The sequence below is a fragment of the Meles meles genome, chromosome 13, assembly GCF_922984935.1.
Source record: "Meles meles chromosome 13, mMelMel3.1 paternal haplotype, whole genome shotgun sequence".
NCBI classification, from domain to species: domain Eukaryota; kingdom Metazoa; phylum Chordata; class Mammalia; order Carnivora; family Mustelidae; genus Meles; species Meles meles.
Window position 1 is genome coordinate 34,381,165 of NC_060078.1, and position 18,453 is coordinate 34,399,617.

The window sequence follows — 18,453 nt, forward strand, 5'->3', positions numbered from 1 at the left end:
ATGAGATTATGAATGTGTGAAATATCTTGATTGTGGTAATCATTTCAAAATGTATATTATATCAAAACTGGTTGTACACCGTGTGTGTGTGTGTGTGTATAAAGTTTTGTTAATTACACCTCAGTAAAGACAGGGTAGAAAAAGAAAAGAAGATCCATGTTGCTTTCAAAGTGATGGAGGAAGTGGTTGTGGTTTTGGGTGGGGTTATGGGGTAGAGTATGGTGTACATGAAGCATTTAGGGAAGAAAAGAAAGAAGTTCTAAATGAGCTACTGTGTGGTTCTGATGTGGGAACAATGTGGGGGAAGAGATTGATGAGGTGGTCTGAATAGTGAAGGTCCCTCTGTGTGCATTGGGGATGCTGTGTGTGTGTGGGAGTTGTAGACTTACTCATGTGGGTGTGAAGTATACCAGAGAGGACTGAGAAGGTGAGAGCCAATCCTTAGACACACGATTGAAGTAGAGTGGGCATTCAAGAGGGAATCAGGAGGAGGGCACAGAAACGGATCAAATACATACGACTAAATACAGAAGACTCAGATTTTATATCCAGCTCTTTCCTTGATTAAAATTTCCGCAAACTGTATTCCTACTGACAGTTGCTAATATGTCTCAATTTCCCAGTCTGTGTAATAAAAGAAAGCTGTACATCTGGTTTTCCACCTGTCTCAGAGAACTGCTATAGATTAAGAAGAATCCAAAGTTCCCCATGCCAATGGGCACTTTGTAAAATAACTCTCCCCCGATTATTTTTAACTGAGAAATGCTCAATTTTTACATCTTGTACAAGGTTCCCTATCATTGGTGGCCTTCAGGCTAATTACATGGCAGAGCGATGCTGAGCTGGCTGTGACCACGAGAAAATGTCACAGTCCTTAACCTTGGTAGGTTATTATCTTGTGGAAATTTACCTTCATTCTTATCTTCGAGCTGTGTGAATGTTCACTGTACTCTGGTGACAGTAGTCCCCGTCATCAAAAGTTTCACTTTCAGGGGTTTCAGTTATCTGCTGTCAACTGTGGAAGCAGTTAATCTTCCTTCTGACAAATGACAGAAGGTTGATAGTCGCCTGCCATTCACCTCATTCATCTCATCACGTAGGCATTTGATTATCTCATAGCACCATAAGAGGAAAGGCGAACACAGTACAGTAAGATATTTTGGGTGAAAGACCACATTCACAAACTTTTATTGTACTGTATTGTTATAATTGTTTATTTTATTGTTAGTTATTGTTGTTAATCTCTTCCTGTGCCTAATTTATAAATTAAACTTTATCATAGGTATGTACGTGTAGGAAAAAACAGGGTATATAGGGTTTGATAGTATCTGCAGTTTCGGGCATCCACTGGGAGTCTTGGAATGTATTCCCCCATGAGAAAGGGTAGACGACTGTATTGTAATCACTGTCCCGGAATGTGCTCCCACCTCCACGCTTGCTCATTCTGGAACATCTGCCTCTTGTCTGCCTAACCAAACAGTATTCTTCCTTTGAGGCCAGATTTAGTTTCACTGTCCCATAAATTCTTTCTTATCCTTAGGGCCAAGCTGATCTCTTCTTAGTTGGTACATGACTACATGGTCTTCACCACATTATTTGTGACTTAGTTTCATGATGGTTCCTAGTCCAGTGTTGGCTGTGAATTGACCTCGCTTAACATCTTTCTCATGCTGACTATGTGCTAAGCCCTTTGCATGAAAAAAGATAGAAAAGATTATTATCCCTGTTTTGGAGATGAGAAAAACCAAAGCTTTGTAACTCACCATGTGTCAAATTGGAATGGTGTGGCTAAATGCTTAGCTATAAATCTGGGGTTTTGCTCCTGTGGAGAAAGAATAGAACAAATATTGGGGACATTTAGCAGTCTCTGTAATAGAGGAGAGAAATGTAAAATGGTCATGTGATAATTGTGGCAAATGTTATGAAGGAAAAAGGATTTTTACTAATAGTTTATGCCAGGGTTTTGTGGTGGGAAGTCATATTAAAAGGCCTAGAAGTAGGCCTTGAAGGTAGGTACAGTAGTATTCCATTGCAATGTAACAAATTCCTCATAGCACTCGTGAATTGCCTCACAATTGTAAAGGTCAGACATTTGTCCTCCATGGTGTGGCTGGGTTCAATGCTCAGAAACAGTCTGAAATCAAGGTGTCGAATGGACTCTTCTTGTCTGGCGGCTCTGCACGAACATCTGTTTCAGGATCATTCTTCGTGTTGGAAGAATTTCGTTCCTTGCAGCTGTGGGAATGAGGTCCACATTTTCCTGCTGTCTGTCAGCCAGAGTCCACTCACAGCTCCTAGAGGCTGCCTACATTCCTTGACATGTGGCCTCCTGCAATTTTAATCCAGTGACACCTTGTTAAATCCTTCTTATAGTTCTAAATTTTAACTTCTTCTTCCGTGGAGAGCTAAAGAAAACTTTCTGCTTTAAAGGGGCTGATGTAATTAGGTCAGACTTGCCTAGATAATCTCCCTATTTTAAGGTCAACTGTGCTATATCAAACATTTCCATGGAGGTAAAATTCATTACATTTGTAGTCTTACGGATTATACCAGGGATAGGAAATCTAGGCAGACCTCTTAGAATTTTACCTACCACAGTAGGTAAGACTTAGACAAGCAGATAAAGCTTTCTAGTTGAGAAAGAAATGTAGGCAAAAGCTCGAAAGAGAAACTCCATCAGTGATTTTTGGAAATTGTGAATATGTCGTCTCCCCCAATGTCTTGGTCCCCTATTCCCACCCCACATCACCTCCCTCTCCCCACTCCTATCCAATGATTACAGCTGGTTTCTTCTCTTAGGCAGGATTTCAAGTGTGCTCACCATAGTGTCTAGGGGTGAGGCATTATGGTGGTCTTTCTCAACTCAAGCTATCAGTGCTAAAGCATGTGTGGCAGTTGTTAGGTGGCAGTGAGCCTCCTACCCTCCCTTGATCCAGTTACTGAGCAAGCCTCAGTGTGGAGGGAAAGATGCCTTTTGAGATCAGGCATCTGTTACGGGTTGTGGGGGGAAGTCCTGTGGGAAGGGAGATGCCTGACTTGACTTCCATGCCTCTAATTGGGAACAGTACATTAGTCTAGCACCTGGCAGAAGGGGGTTCCAGGCAGCCAGTGGGTTGCATGGGCCCCCAAGTTCCTGTGGAGTTCTTTATTTATTTAAAAGGTATCTCTCTGATCAGGTTAATGTGACATTCAATAGTAAGTTAAAAATACCATTACACGTTGAGAGAGAGACTGCCAAAGAAAGGAACAAATGTTATATTTTGGAATCTTTTTTCTTTTTCTTTTCTTTTTTTAAGATTTATTTATTTTAGAGAGCAGGGAGGGGCAGAGGGAGAGGGAGAGAGAGTCTCTAGCAGACTCTCGATCTCACAACCCTGAGATCAGAACCTGAGTGAAACCAAGAGTTGGATGCTTAATGACTGTGCCACCCAGGTGCCCCTATTTTAGTGTCTTTAACAGCAGCTTTCCCTAGATTCCCCCAAGGTGATCCATGTTTTCATTTTGCACTGGGTCCCACAAATTGGGTAGCTTGACCCTTGTGAAATTTTGGGTAAACTGCAGAGTTTAGTTTTCTTATCTGTAAAATGAGGGAGAATAAAATAGTAATACTGCATATACTTCAATTTGAATAAGGGCTTATACAGTGCCTAGAACTTAAAGAGTACTAAATAAATGTTAGCTTAAAATAGAGGGGTAGAGAATTCCATTTTCTATAAGACTATTTTGCCTCTTGCAAAATGTGGGAACTTGAGAAATATTTTTTCCCCTTTTAAAAAATGATTTTATTTATTCATTTGAAAGAGAGATAGAGAGAATGAGTAGAGTAAGGGTAGAGGGAGTGGGAGAGGGGAAGCAGACACTCACTAAGTAGGGAGTTGGATGTGGGACTCCATCTCAGGACATTGAGATCATGACCTGAGCCAGAGACAGACGCTTAACCAATTGAGCCACCCAGGCACCTTGACAACTATTTTCATTTGACTTGAAGATCTTCAGCTTGGATGTATTAGTGAAAATGTTATACCTGCATGGGAAAGCTTGGGCAAGAGAGAATGTGAGATGAGGAAGACATTCATAAGATGTACACAAAGTGCACTGTGAGAGGATTAGTAATTTGGGCCTATCAAAATGCAAAATGTATATACTTTTTCATTTTCACTTCCTTTCTAGGTATCTATCCTAGAGAAATACACACGTGCACAGTAGAGACAAGTACAATGATGCTCATGCAGAATTGTTTTTTAATACTGAAAAACAGAATTCAACCTAAATGTCCATTCCTAGGAAATTAGTTATATAAATTGATTTCGTTCACTGGAATACCACGCAGCCACTAAAAAAAGAATGAAGTAGACCTGTATCAATGGTGAAAGATAACCGGGGGATTTTAACTAAGGGGAAAAATATCAAATTCCAGGAAGTGTTTAATCCCACTTACTTAGAAATATATATGTACAAGAAAATGAATAGACAAAAGTCTAGAAGGCTACACACTGAAAAGTTAACAGTGAGTATCTCTGAGGGAGTCAGTGGAACGTGTGTGTGAATGAAGAGGACACTCCTGTTTCTCTATGCACTTCTATTACTTGAATGTTTTACCAAAAACATTTTCATGTATTACTGAGAAGAAATGGAAAGACAATTTTGAAGGCATTGTGCAAAGGGAAAAGTTGAGGCGGGGGCAGGGAGACCTATGGCTCCGTAGTCTCTTGAGACCCCAGCGCCGCTGGAGGTGAGGAGACCCCGCCCCGCTGAGGTGATTCTGCAGAGGGGCGGAGCTCTGCAGAGCCCAAGCGGGAGGTGGCTCCTGGGGGCGGGGCCACTGATTCCAGCCGCACGCTCCGCTCCCACCATGTCCTTATAAGGAGCGCCCCGCGTTAGGACTCGGGAATCCGGTTGCAATCCCTGCGGCGCAGCCCCAATCCCAGGCCCCTCCCTTGGGAATGGGGGCGGGGCGGGGTCTTGGCGGCGAGGTTGCGGGGGCGGAGCATCTCGAAGCAGGACCAATAGGAGTGGCGGCCCCGGTTTGAGCGGTGCTGCCATTGGGTGCGGCGACGCGATGGGGGCGGGGCGCCCGCGGGGCTGGTTACGCCGAGGGAAGCCCGGACTCCGTAGTTGCTGCTCGCAGTCTTGTCTTTCAGCGGGTTCCCGGCCCCGCCGTTCCCAATTTTCTGTAGCCCGCGGTTCGCCGCCCCGCTAGCCGCCGCGATGCCGGTGTTTCATACGCGCACGATCGAGAGCATCTTGGAGCCGGTGGCGCAGCAGATCTCGCACCTGGTGATCATGCACGAGGAAGGCGAGGTGGACGGTAAAGCCATCCCTGACCTCACCGCGCCCGTGGCCGCCGTGCAGGCGGCCGTCAGCAACCTTGTCCGGGTGAGCGCGCTGGGCCTGGGGTCGGGAGCGGGGTCAGGAGACATCCCAGTGTGTCCCCTTTGCCGGCTAGCTCCCTGTGACTGCGCGTGGGCTCTGGAGCCAGATGGTCATGGGTTCGAACGCCGATTCCCCCAACTCTGTGACCTTGAGCGAGCCCCCGAGCTTCTGTGGGCCTCAGTTTCTTCATCTCTAAAATGGGGGCAATCATAAAAATGCCTGCCTTGCGGGTTTGTTGTGAAGATTCAGTGAGGGGGGTATTTGTAAAGTGCCCAGCGCAGCCTGTGACCCATAGTAGGCGCTCCGTAAATGATAGTTGTTAGGGTGTCTGATGGCCCCTTTCACTCAGCAGGCTGTCGCCCCTCACGTTGACAGCCTTGCTCTCAGCTCCTTTTTAGGCCTCCCCAGTCTGGCCTATGAGCTGGCGCGCTCCCCTACGGATTCCCCGCCTTTCCTTCCAGGGATTCTTACTTGAGCCGCGCTGTTCACCACCTTTCTAGTACTTCTGCCCCTCACCCTGAAACCTGCCTAACCCACCACCCTCCCCCCGTGCTCCCCGAGTCTGGCTCTTTTGTCCACTCGTCTTCCTGGCCACTCGTCTCCCGGGCTCCTCCTTCCTGCCTAGGCATTTCTACTTCGGCTCACACCTCTGGCATTCTCAAACATCGGGTAATTTCTTTATATTTCTTTCTGCAGTACTTCATGACCACGAGCCCTCTTGCCTCTTTCGTTTCACTTGCCGCCTTTCATTTTATTCCCTCCCATGGAGATTTCCACCTGGCTTTACCTGCTGTCAAACGGCTTCCGCCCCCTGGGGCCTTTCCAGACTTGGGGGCCCTCCCCCTCGGCCCCTCCTCCTGGCAGGAAGCAAGATGGAGTGCTGGGAGAGGCCTGTGGAATCTGGGATCTGCGGCCCCTGCCGGAGAGAAGGACGGGGCGTCTCCTCCCCGACCCGCAACTTTCGTGGGTGTCTGAGTGGCTCTAACAGACCCCTGTAGCCCACAGCTGTGAATCATAACTTAGGTGGTTCCTAGGGGAGGCGGAGCTCACTCCTGAAATGGGGAAAGAGGTGCTGTGACCAGTCTTTTAACACTCCCCTGACTAATATCACACTTTCTTTCCCACCCTGGGTGGGTGACTCAGACCGCTGCTGCCAGTGAGGGACAACTTTGGAAAAAGTTCATACGGCTCCCCCACCGAGCTGTGTAAATGGTTTGTGTCAGGGTAGTTGCCAGGTTGGGAGGCAACTGCGGGTCTGGGTGGGGCTTGGGTTACTTATCTGATTAGAGCCCTGACTGCGCCAGGGGCACTGTAGCTGCTGAAAGCCTTCAGTCTTTGGGTCCCTTCTCAGGCAGTTGGAGAGGCTGATCATTAGGAAGATGGGGGGAACTCTATTGACCAAATTCCTCTTCTTCTTTCTGTATAGATTTAGAAAGAATCTATTCAGTGAGAATACTGTCTTCATTCAGAATATCTAGTTCTACATTGTTCTTGTTCTTTTTATATCTAATTTTAATCTAAGACTCCAGAGTACATTCTTATGTAGTGTTGTCTAACATGGCTGCATTCCAGGCCTCCATTTTTCAACAAATAGGAAACAATGTAAAGAGACAGGGTAATAGTGTCCCTCCATGGAGTACTTCAGGAAATGAAATCTTAAAACCACATGTTGCACTTGGAACAGAGCTAGTTTAGTCTAGAGGTTGATATCTGGTTAGTCTATTTAGAGAAAAGTTATTTATGAGCTTCAGTGCATGAATTAATAAGAATTGAATGCTGCGTAGGGAGCATTGTAATAAATCAGTGGTTCTCAGGTTGGGCTGTGCATCAGAATCACCGGTGGGGCTTTTTAGTAATAAAGATGTCCAACTCCCATCTCAGACTTAACTGTGGAAGTCTCAAGGCCTTTTGTATTTTTTAGAAGCTCCATAGGTGGTTGTGATACATGCTTTGTTAGGAAACACTGCAAAGACATTGTGAGACAAATACTAAAGAAATAAGGCCAGTCAGGAGCTGAAAAAAAAAAAAATTACGTACAGTTATATCCTAGTACATACAAGAAAAGGGACTTGGGATTGGTGATAGATCAGAATTAGCAGAGAGAAAGTTGGGAGGATTGTGCTGTTAGTCAATAATGAACAAAGGTACTGGTAAGTCATTTCCAGGTTACAACAAGTATATTGTCTGGACTAGCTCAGGAAGTAAATTGGAGAGAAATTAGAGACGAAGTCAGTGTATGACATATGGGCACTTTAACAGAAGACCTTATCCAGTAAGATGAACAAAGACAGTGGGAGGGGAGAGGGGATGAGAATAGTGTTTCAGGGAGACTCTATAGGTTGTGTTCTCTGGAGGCCAGACAACCTGCCCACTGCTTGAAATTCTCAATGCCAATTGTGGCCCTTATATATATATTACTGAATATTGTGATGAATTATGTACATGTGTCGAGTTCCCAACCAGGTTGTGTCTGGAGAACAGGCCTCATTTGGTATTTCTTTATGTGCTCCCTGGTTCCTCCCCTCAACATTGGCACACATGATGGCCCAATAAGTATTGCTGAAAGAAAGAGGGAACTGTGGGAGGCGAGATAAATTAGGAGACCTTTTAAACTGGTTGGTCATGAAGATAATGAGGCCCCGGACTTTGGATGTGGCAGGGAAAATGGAGAAGGAGTTAATTAGAAATATAGTAGAGGAAGAGTTGATAGAACTTGATGATAGAACTCTCAGGTTTTGGGGCACCTGGGTGGCTCAGTGGGTTAAAGCCTCTGCCTTCGGCTCAGGTCATGATTCCAGGGTCCTGGGATTGAGCCTCACATCGGGCTCTCTGCTTAGCAGGGAGCCTGCTTCCTCCTCTCTCTCTCTGCCTTGTGATCTCTGTCTGTCAAATAAATAAATAAAACCTTAAAAAAAAAAAAAACTCTCAGGTTTTGCTAGGAAAAACGTGGTGTTATTATAAAATAAGGAAACTGATTTTTGAACGAATATTATGGAACTTACGTAATTCAGGTTTCTTTCAGTTACCTTGGGAGGTTATATTTTTATTCCAGTGCTTCTGTTTGAGAATTTCTCTCAGATTATTTACATACCTATGTCAAATTAGTCAAGAAAATGTCATCTGCAGTGGGCTTTCCATTAGACCTACTATTTTATGTGCCATTCTTGAGTCTAAATGAGCTTTGGATATTTCCAAAATTAAAGTTTACCAGATGAAGATGAAATTGTCAATTGTTAAGCATCGTCCTTCCTTTACCAAATAGGTATTTATTGAAACCCCCTTTTAATGTCAAAGCAGTGTACGATTCCGGGCAAATTAAGTACAATACTGGACTGAAAGTGCTAAGTGACTGTAAGGAAGTGAAGTACCCTGGAAGTTCAGAGGAAGGTAAGATTAATTTTGAGGGGAGAATCCAGAAGGCTATATGGAGGATGTAACATTTGGGACAGGTGGGATTTGATTTAAAGACGTGGTAAGAAAGGTGTTATAAGCAGAAAAACTACCCAGACAAAGGGATAGAATTACTGAGAATCTGAGGACCATGTTTTGACTTAAGGCATCAGTCAGGTGACTACTTTTGGAGGGGCAAGACTCATTTGGATTTGTAACTTCATGTGTATTTGCTAAACAAATGTAGTCTGGTCACTTAAGGCACACATCTCATCGCAACGGAGTCGTCACTTTGATCGCACACTTAGGGAGGAGTAGGATGGGAAATTATTCACATGTCCTTTTTGCAACTCAGGACTCAATCCTGAACAAGACCGTTTTTTAAAAAAACAGTTTTTTTTTTGCGGGGCACCTGGGTGGCTCAGTGGGTTAAAGCCTCTGTCTTCGGCTCGGGTCATGATCTCTGGGTCCTGGGATCGAGCCCAGAGTCGGCTTCTCTGCTTAGCGGGGAGCCTGTTTCCTCCTCTCTCTCTGCTGCCTCTCTGCCTACTTGTGATCTCTGTCTGTCAGATAAGTAAAAATCTTTAAAAAACAGTTTTTTTGAGATATAATTCACATACCATACAATTCCCCCATTTAAAGTAGACAATTAAGTGGTTTGTTTGTTTGTTTGTTTTTTAAATACATTGACAGAGTTGTGCCACCATCACTACAATCTAATTTTAGGAAGTTTGTGTCCCCTCACAGAGAATCCTCATACCCGAGTCACTCAGTCTCTCCCATCCCCCGCCTCCCCAGTCCTAGGCAATCACCAGTCTACTGTCCGGTTCTGTGGATTTGCCTATTCTGGACATTTTGTGTTAATGCAATCATAAAACATGTGGTCTTTCGTGTCTGACTTCTTTCACTTTGCATGTTTTCAAGGTTCATCCAGGGGGTCATGTAGTATGTATCAGAACTTCATTCCTTTTTGTTCCTGAATAATATTCCATTGTATGGAATAAGGCCATTTTAAATACAGAGAGTGATTTTATTGTAATAATAAAACAAGGAAGGGGAGCTAAGAGAAAGAAGGGTGGAAAAGGAAAAACAGAGAAAGGGTAGAGATTCTGTGAGCAGTGTGAAAAAGTCAGAAGTCTTAGACTGCCTGTCTTGTAGCATGGTGTATAAATTTTTCTTTTTTTTCTATTGAAGTGACCCATGGCCCTCTGTCAGTCTTTGTGACCCTGCAGTTGTGCTAGTTTTATTAATGGGGTTTCAGACCCTTTGCTTTCTCCATTGCATCTGAGGGCATGTGTTGTAACTTCTCCTTGGGCTCGTGAAATATTTATTTTGGGAGTTTTTGTGGCCTTGACTTTTATGAGCCTCACCCATATATCATATCCTCTTGAGACCAGCTCTGGTAAATAGCAGCATTGTCTTTACTTTAACCTGATAGATGGGGAAGACTGTTCTGATCTTAAAAAGAGATTGGCAATTAATTTTGTCATTTGTAAATGATCGATATTAGCATCTGAAATTATTTTTGCTCTAATTTTTTTTCTTGGTTGATGTTAGATATTTTTCAGTTAAAATAAATAACAACAGGGGCACCTGGCTGGGCTCAGTTGGAAGAGCATACGACTCTTGATCTTAGGGTTGTAGAGTTTGAACCCCATGTTGCCTCTAGAGATTACCTCTTTTATTTTTTTAAGATTTATTCATTTGACAGAAGGAGAGAGATCACAAGTAGGCAGAGCAGCAGGCAGAGAGAGAAGGCTCCCTGCCGAGCAGAGAGTCAGACGTGGGGCTTGATCCCAGGACCCTGAGATCATGACCTGAGCCAAAGGCACAGCCTTAACCCACTGAGCCACTCAGGCGCCCTGAAAAAAAAAATCTGAAGAAATAAATAAATAAAATAAATAACAACAATGGTGATAGGCCTCTGGGTGATTTTTTTTTCTTTTTAATATTTTTCTGTATTTCCCAGTTTTTAAAATGAACATATTTCTACATGAAGGAAAAAAGTAATCAAGTGAATATAAAGAATATTTGTATAATCCTTTGTAGTTAATAAAATACTTTCATCTACACTGTCATAGTAATCCTTTAAGTTAGATATTGTGATGGTCCCAGTTTTACAGATGAGGATACTGTAGGTCAGAGAATTTAAGTAATCTGCCCACAGTGGCACAGCTAGTTAGTAGGAGAGCTTGAACCCAAACTTTGTTTCTCTTACTCTGTACCCTTTGCTTTCTCTACTGCATGATTCTGTGTCCATTTAGAGCAAAGCTGTTAAATATCAGTGGAAGGTTTCCACCTAGAATTTGAAGCAACAAGAATGCTGTTAGTCATAGAGTTTCCATGTGTCCCGGGCCTGGCAAAATTACCTGTTAAAAGCCTGGCTTTGGCAAGGCCTGCACGAAGGGTTCATATATGAAAAGAATGGTGTGAAGGTAGGGTTCTTTTTCACAGCAACATTCCATTTTGCAGCCTTTCTTTAGAAAAAAAACATAAGAGTAGCTACAGATCAGCAAAGAAGTATTTATGCCTGCAAAACAGATAAAGGCTTTTTATAGTATATATGGCTGCTCAGCTCGAAAGCCTATTAGAGCTAATAGTATTTAAAGTACTTTTATAGGATTTCTGTATTTACATAGTATTTAAGGTAGGTTTGTGGATTCTTTGGACAATCATGAAGTTTCATTTGAAAAATGAAAACCTTGGATCAAAAGAGATAAATGAATGACGCAGATTGTGAACTTTGTTCCAATAATACTTAACATTTACTCATGTGATTGAGAGAACAGAAGAGTTTTGAAGATTATAATGTTTCTGCAGTTATGTTTTTAATTTTAGTAGGGCCCCAATTTAAATATTTGTTTAGGGACACCTGAGTAGCACAGCTGGTTAAGCATCTGCCTTTGGTCTTGGTCATGATCCTGGGGTCCTAGGATCCAGCTCCAAGTCCTTGTTGGGCTCCCTGGTCAGCGGGGAGTTGGCTTCTCCCTCTCCCTCTTCCTCTCCTGCTTGCCTGTGCGTGTGCGCTCTATCTCTCAAATAAATAAAATCTTTAAAAAATATTTGTTTATATATCTGCACAGTAGAAAGTTGGGCTTTTCCAAAGTTGTTTTATAAATAGCACTGTATAACTCTAAGTGAACAGAATAAAAGTTAGAGTAAAAGTCTTGTGGTATTAAGCACAGTATCTTAGTTGCCTCCTTCTGTTACAGTCCAGGAATAAGGGCAGCATTAAAACAACTACTTTTTTTTTTTTTAAAGATTTTATTTATTTATTTGACAGAGAGAGATTACAAGTAGGCAGAGAGGCGGGCAGGGAGAGAGAGAGAAGGAAGCAGGCTCCCTGCGGAGCAGAGAGCCTGATGTGGGGCTCAATCCCAGGACCCTGGGATCATGACCTTAGCCGAAGGGAGAGGCTTAACCCACTGAGGCATCCAGGTGTCTTACTTTTTTTTTTCTTTTTGAAATTTTATTTATTTATTTGATAGAGAGAGTCAGCAAGAGAGGGTACACAAGCAGGGGGAGTGGGAGAGGGAGAAGCAGTCTTCCGTACTGATCAGGGAGCCTGATGTGGGGCTTGATCCCAGGACCCTGGGATCATGACCTGAGCCAAGGCAGATGCTTAACGACTGAGCCACCCAGGCGCCCCTAAAACAACTACTTTTATGGGGATGGGAACTATTTGGATTGTAATATTTCTTGTATATTTGTTAAAAAAGGAGTTTGATCATTTCAGATACTTATTTAATTATTGGTCATTTATATGCATATAAAATGCTTATACTTTACATGTATCACAACTAAGAGGGTTTTATTTTATTTTTTTCTAAAGATTTTATTTATTTATTTGACAGAGATCACAAGTAGGCAGAGAGGCAGGCAGAGAGAGAGGAAGGGAAGCAGGCTCCCTGCTGAGCAGAAAGCCCGATGCGAGGCTCCATCCCAGGACCCCGGGATCATGACCTGAGCCGAAGGCAGAGGTCCCAACCCACTGAGCCACCCAGGCGCCCCCTAAGAGGGTTTTATTATTCCTGTGGGTTTTTTTGTTTGTTTGTTTGTTTGTTTGTTTTTTGTTTTTTTTTACTGCAGCTCAGCATACCATGTATACATGGTTTGGTAATATTTACCAAACTTGGTCAGGGTTTGTTTTCTCTGCTACAATGTAGGTTCCTCAGTGTCAGGGACCACATCTGTTGTGTTCATTACTTTATTTCCACTGTCTGGCTGTGACCATAGCTGTACAATACGATTTTTTTTAACTAAATGAACATATACATAGTATTTATTTTTTATGTGCAAAATACTGTAATAGAAATTTTGTGCAATGAATACTTTTCTTCTCCAACTTTTAAACATCTGATACAGCTGAATTTGAACACTCTGATTGAATTTATTATGGATTGTGTCTGAAACAAATATATATACTAAGAGGAAGGCATGAATGGCTAACTGCCCATTGGTTGAGATAACAAAAGTGTTCAGGCTATTTTGGGTTGTGGTTCTCTGTTTCAGAGTGCTTTCAGCTACGCAGGCCACCTTCTAAATTCATAAATGAGAATATGTTGCTATCTGAAAGAGACATTGAGATTTTGCATTCTTTTAACATTGGAAGTTACTTTTTAAAATTTAACAATTTAGAGCAGGTGTTGATACATTATTTGGAGTGCTGCTGGTTACAGTGTGGTAGCATACTGTGAGTCCTGAATTCCTCATTAAAAGATCCTCATTTCTTTGAACCATATGGTAGGAGACAAAGATTATCATAAAGTCGAACTGCCTCTTTTTTGCTTTTTGACTGATCTGGCCCAGCCTTTTCATTGAACCTTATGTCATGGTCATGACAGTGGGGTACATTTTTACCTAATAAACCAGCATTAGAGCAGTATCAAAAGAGGTCTTAGTCCTTAATCAGCAAATGTTAGCGATCGGCTGGTATCACAGCAGGATTTCTTTCTAGAATAATCCTATATCTCAGTATTCTTGCTAAGGAAGGGTCATTCAGTTACTTCATGTTGTTTTGGGGCAGGTCTGCCCTTAAACCTTCCCATATACACAGGACTAGAAGGAGAAACTATAAATTTCAGCCTTGACTTTGTAAGCTTCAGCAGCCTTCGATTCTGTATATCTAGTATAAATACATCAAAGGGAGGCTTAAAGAGTAAAGTTTGACTATGTAATCAGACTCTGAAACACCCAGAGAAGAAAGCGAATGTATTGGAGGATGAGAGGTACTCCCTTTAAAAAAAAAAAAGAAAAAAGAAAAAACCTTTTTCAAAAAAGACAGTCTTCTGCTCCATAACCATTCCAAATGAAAAATAAATAAGTACTAAAATGGCTGTAAAGGACAGAGAAGTAAACACTTCGATCATTCAAAACTTATGTTATCTGAAAAAAAAAAAAACAAAAAACTTATGTTATCTGAACTTAATTCTGTTTTTTCTTTTTTAAAAAAGATTTATTTTTTATTTATTTATTTGAGAGACAGTAGGGGTAGGGGCAGAGGGAGAGGGAGAGAGAATCCTCAAGCTGACTCCCTACTGAGTGAAGAGCCTTGTTTGGGGCTCAATCCCATGGCCCTGAGACCATGACCTGAGCTGAAACCAAGAGCTGCCTGCTTAACCGACTGAGCCACCCAGGACTCTCTCCCCCCGTTCAGTTTTTCTTAGTAATTTACAAAAAGATTTATTAGGGAAGGAGGTTGAGATTAATATGTAGGTACCAGGGGGGTGCCTGGGTGTTCAGTTGTTAGACGTCTGCCTTTGGCTCAGGTCATGATCCCAGGGTCCTGGGATGGAGCCCAGCATTGGGCTCCCTGCTCAACGGGAAGCCTGCTTCTCCCTCTCCCACTCCTCCTGCTCGTGTTCCCTCTCTCGCTTTCTCTCTCTCTCTGTCAAATAAATAAAATAAAATCTTTAAAAAAATATGTTGGTACTGAATTTTTTCACTGTATTTTATCATAATTAAAGTATTAAATCCTTCATATAGTAATATAAATAATACTGAACTGTATAGTATTATCATGCTGAGCCTTCATATAGTCTTCCAAAAGGAACAGCATTTTTCTTATTACAAGAGTATTTCATTTTCATTGTTGAAATTTAGAAAATCTGTCTTCTCTCAGTTTTCTCAGCCTTTTCAGTCTGTTTGAACTTGACTTGTCTTACTCTCTCATTTCCTTTTCTCTCTACTCCCAACCAATTTGTGTTTCCCTGGATATAAATACAAACTAAACTATATATAGATGCACCAGTTCTTATCCTTTTTCACTATTTAAAAAAAGCCCAAACCCTTTAATTTACTTTCCCATTTAAGAATTTGCAAAGAGGGGCGCCTGGGTGGCTCAGTGGGTTGAGCGTCTGCCTTCGGCTCAGGTCACGGTCTCGGGATCCTGGGATCGAGCCCCGCATCGGGCTCTCTGCTCAGTGGAGAGTCTGCTTCCCTCTCTCTCTCTCTCTCTCTCTCTCTGCCTGCTTCTTGGCTTACTCGTGATCTCTCTCTGTCAAGTAAATAAATAAAATCTTAAAAAAAAAATTTACAAAGACAAGTGAGGAAACAGTCTGATACAATATCCCAAGACTTTGTCCTGTGCCATTTAAGGAGTCATGATGTACTTAGCTAACTGCTTGTTTCAGTAAATATGGAATGAGTTGACTTCAAAATAATAGGCTCGGTCCTAATCTAATCTAGGTTAGATTAGAATTTCTAATCTGGACATGCTTGTTAAAGATATGGGGGCTTTAGTAGGATTAAGTCTATTTAGGTATGTGCATTATGTGCAGACAGAGAGATAGAATATGACAGAGTAATGAATGAGGGGGGACTTGGATAATTAGACGCAGGAAGTTGGGGATTTATTGCCTTCTTTCCAGTTCCTTGTAGATTTTGTGTCCTCGTATGTTGGATCATTAGTCTTTGATGATTGATTTGTGGCTTTTCTTCCCACTTACCCCCACTCCCTTAGGGTATCTCGTTTTAGACTGTTGGTTTCTGGAGGGCAAGGACTGAGCTATATTCTTGATATTTCCAGTGCTGTTCTTATCCTAGTTCCTTGCTCAGGGTATTCCTTCCATAGGTGTGTTGTGCTTTGATATTTGCTATCCCAGCTAGTCATTCTGATGAGGATAGCTCACTATCTCTTGCCTCCTTTGGAAGCCATGGTGATTCTCTTTTCCTGCCCTCCAGTGTTGCTATATATGAGAAACAAAGACTCATAAATGATGTTACATTGCGTGGTTACATATTTGGACTTTTAAAGATTATTTATTTATTTGTTTATTTGACAGAGATCACAAGTAGTTAGAAACGGGGGGGGGGGGGGTGGAGCAGGCTCCCTGCTGAGCAGAGAGCCCCATGTGGGGCTTGATCCCAGGACCTGAGCTGAAGGCAGAGGCTTTAACCCACTGAGCCACCCAGGTGCCCCTATTTGGACTTTTATAGTCCAAAAAATTTTGTCACTTCTGTTAGGAGTCAGCTCATTGGATTGGTATGATTGTGGGATGTATGTGTGTACAGAGGATGAGAGGTAGTGAATCTTAGGAGTAAAAATTTTATACAAATACTGTTAAGTTGCAGAAAATAGAATCTTTGGCCCTTAGAGAATTTCCCACTGATAAGATTTCCAGTTGAATGACTTTTAAGAGGAAAGTGGCTGAATTTCATTGTAGTTGGCCACAATCCAAGTAAGTCATTCCTTCTTTTGAAATATGTTTAACTTATTCCCATAAGTAAGCTTTCCGTGAAGAAAGAGAAATAGCACATTTGTTCTTAGAGTTGGGAGGTGAGGGACCTCTATTATCTAGTTCCCGATATTTCAAGCCTTCTTTCTTTCTCCAGCCCATCTCTGAAGAACTGGCTCATCTTTTTTTTTTTTTTTTTTTTTTTTTAAGATTTTATTTATTTATTTGACAGAGATTACCAGTAGGCAGAGAGGCAGGCAGAGAGAGAGGAGGAAGCAGGCTCCCTGCTGAGCAGAGAGCCCGATGCAGGGCTCCATCCCAGGACCCCAGGATCATGACCTGAGCCGAAGGCAGAGGCTTAACCCACTGAGCCACCCAGGCGCCCCGAACTGGCTCATCTTTTATCTGTAAGGTACACAACATGTTTTTCTTCATACAATTAAAGTAGATAAGGATATATGAATGGGGAAGTAATTCTTAACATAGGAAAAAATCGAGACTACTAATACTTAAATTTCTTATCTTACAGCTCTTCTCCCCAGATGGCAGACTTAGTCATCAGACCCTTGCTATGCACGTTGCTAGGTGTTCTGAATGATGGTGGGGTATATAAGATGTGGTCTCTGGCCTCAGGTTATTAAAATACAGATGAAATTTATAATCTTATAAAAGGTGTATCTTATCCACATCCTCTCCACCAGTGAAATTGTTTTGCAGAATTTAAGTTATTCATTTTAAAGGGTTGTGCACTAGTACTGCGAATACTTTACTCCCTGGAGCCATGGAGGAAATAAAAGAGTGGGCCAGTGGCAGAATGAGCAGGTTGTGGGCCTCATAGTGAGGAAAAGACCTTTGAGCACTGGCCTCAGCTGCTATCTTCTTGTGGTACTCCAGGCACAGTTGGTTTTCATTTCCTGCAAAGCGTAGTGCTATTCCTTTGCCTGAACTACTCTCCAGTACTTCTTTATTTGGGTAATTTCTACGCATCCTCAACTTCCATATTAAATGTCAGTGTTTTAGGGACTACCTCCCTGACTTTACCTCTAAAATTGAGTTAGGTCCATCTTATCATATGATTCCTATGTTTTTCCCCTTATTTTTGCTTATCACAGTTATATGTAATCATTTGTGTGGTTATTACTTATTTAATGTCTTTCTCCCCGCTAGAGCCCTAACGGGCAAATACTGATTCTGCTGTGTTTGCTCCTGAATTTTCAGCACCCATCAGAGTGCTTTGGCACATAGTAGAGTCTTGAAGAATATTCGTTGATGAACAAATGGGAAGGCCATTTACTGCTTCCTTACCAAAACTGTTTTATGCTTCTTTGGAAAAATATATATCATGCTGTGAGTGAATCTTTGGTGAAATTTAACTGCCAATTAGGAAGTAGCTGTAAATTGTTGCTTGGCACAGGGCATCGCATGTGGTAGAACCATCCAATTCCTGTTCCCTGAATGAATAAATTCCAGGCATGAAGTCCTGGGGTGCAGATGAGAATAATCCTGCCCAACAAAGGAATATGCAGAATTTGTAAGTATAAGTAAAAATATAACATGGATTTGGAATTCTCTATTAGTTTTAATCCTTTGCAAAGAAATGGAATAGAAAACTTGGGCAAAATGCATCTGGAATGAGTTAGCAAATCTCAAAGTCAGACTTTAGATACAGATACAAGGCAAATCAGCATATAAACATGACAAGAATCTTGGGAGGCAGTACAGTGTAATGGTTAAGAGTAAATGCTCCAGAGCTAAACTCCTTGGGTTCAAATCCCGATACTGATTGATACCTTTGAGGTATGTAAATTGGGGAAAGTATTTAATCTCTTTCTCATGGTCCTCCTTTGTAAAGCAAAGCTACTCCCATACTACCTGACTCATCGTGTGTTTTTGGGAGGACTAATGAGTTCATGAAAATGATTAGAACTATGCCTGACATAGAGTTAAGAGCTCAATGAGCGTTAGATATATTAATATATTTTCCATGGTATTTAAGTCCTATTTTAAATGTTAG

At 42.0% G+C, this 18,453-nt stretch overlaps 1 protein-coding gene across 2 annotated transcripts in view; it reads left to right on the forward strand.

Moving 5' to 3' along the window:
- The first annotated feature begins 4,983 nt into the window (after positions 1-4,983).
- The window catches only part of VCL (vinculin), a 115,855-nt gene continuing 102,385 nt past the window's right edge, over positions 4,984-18,453 (forward strand). The window contains exon 1 of one of the 2 annotated variants that reach the window (XM_046026930.1): positions 4,984-5,376. In XM_046026930.1, coding sequence (XP_045882886.1) covers positions 5,209-5,376 — 168 coding nt within the window. In that variant the 5' untranslated portion in view covers positions 4,984-5,208. The remainder of the gene's footprint in view (positions 5,377-18,453) is intronic. The other variant, XM_046026931.1, reaches the window with a different exon arrangement.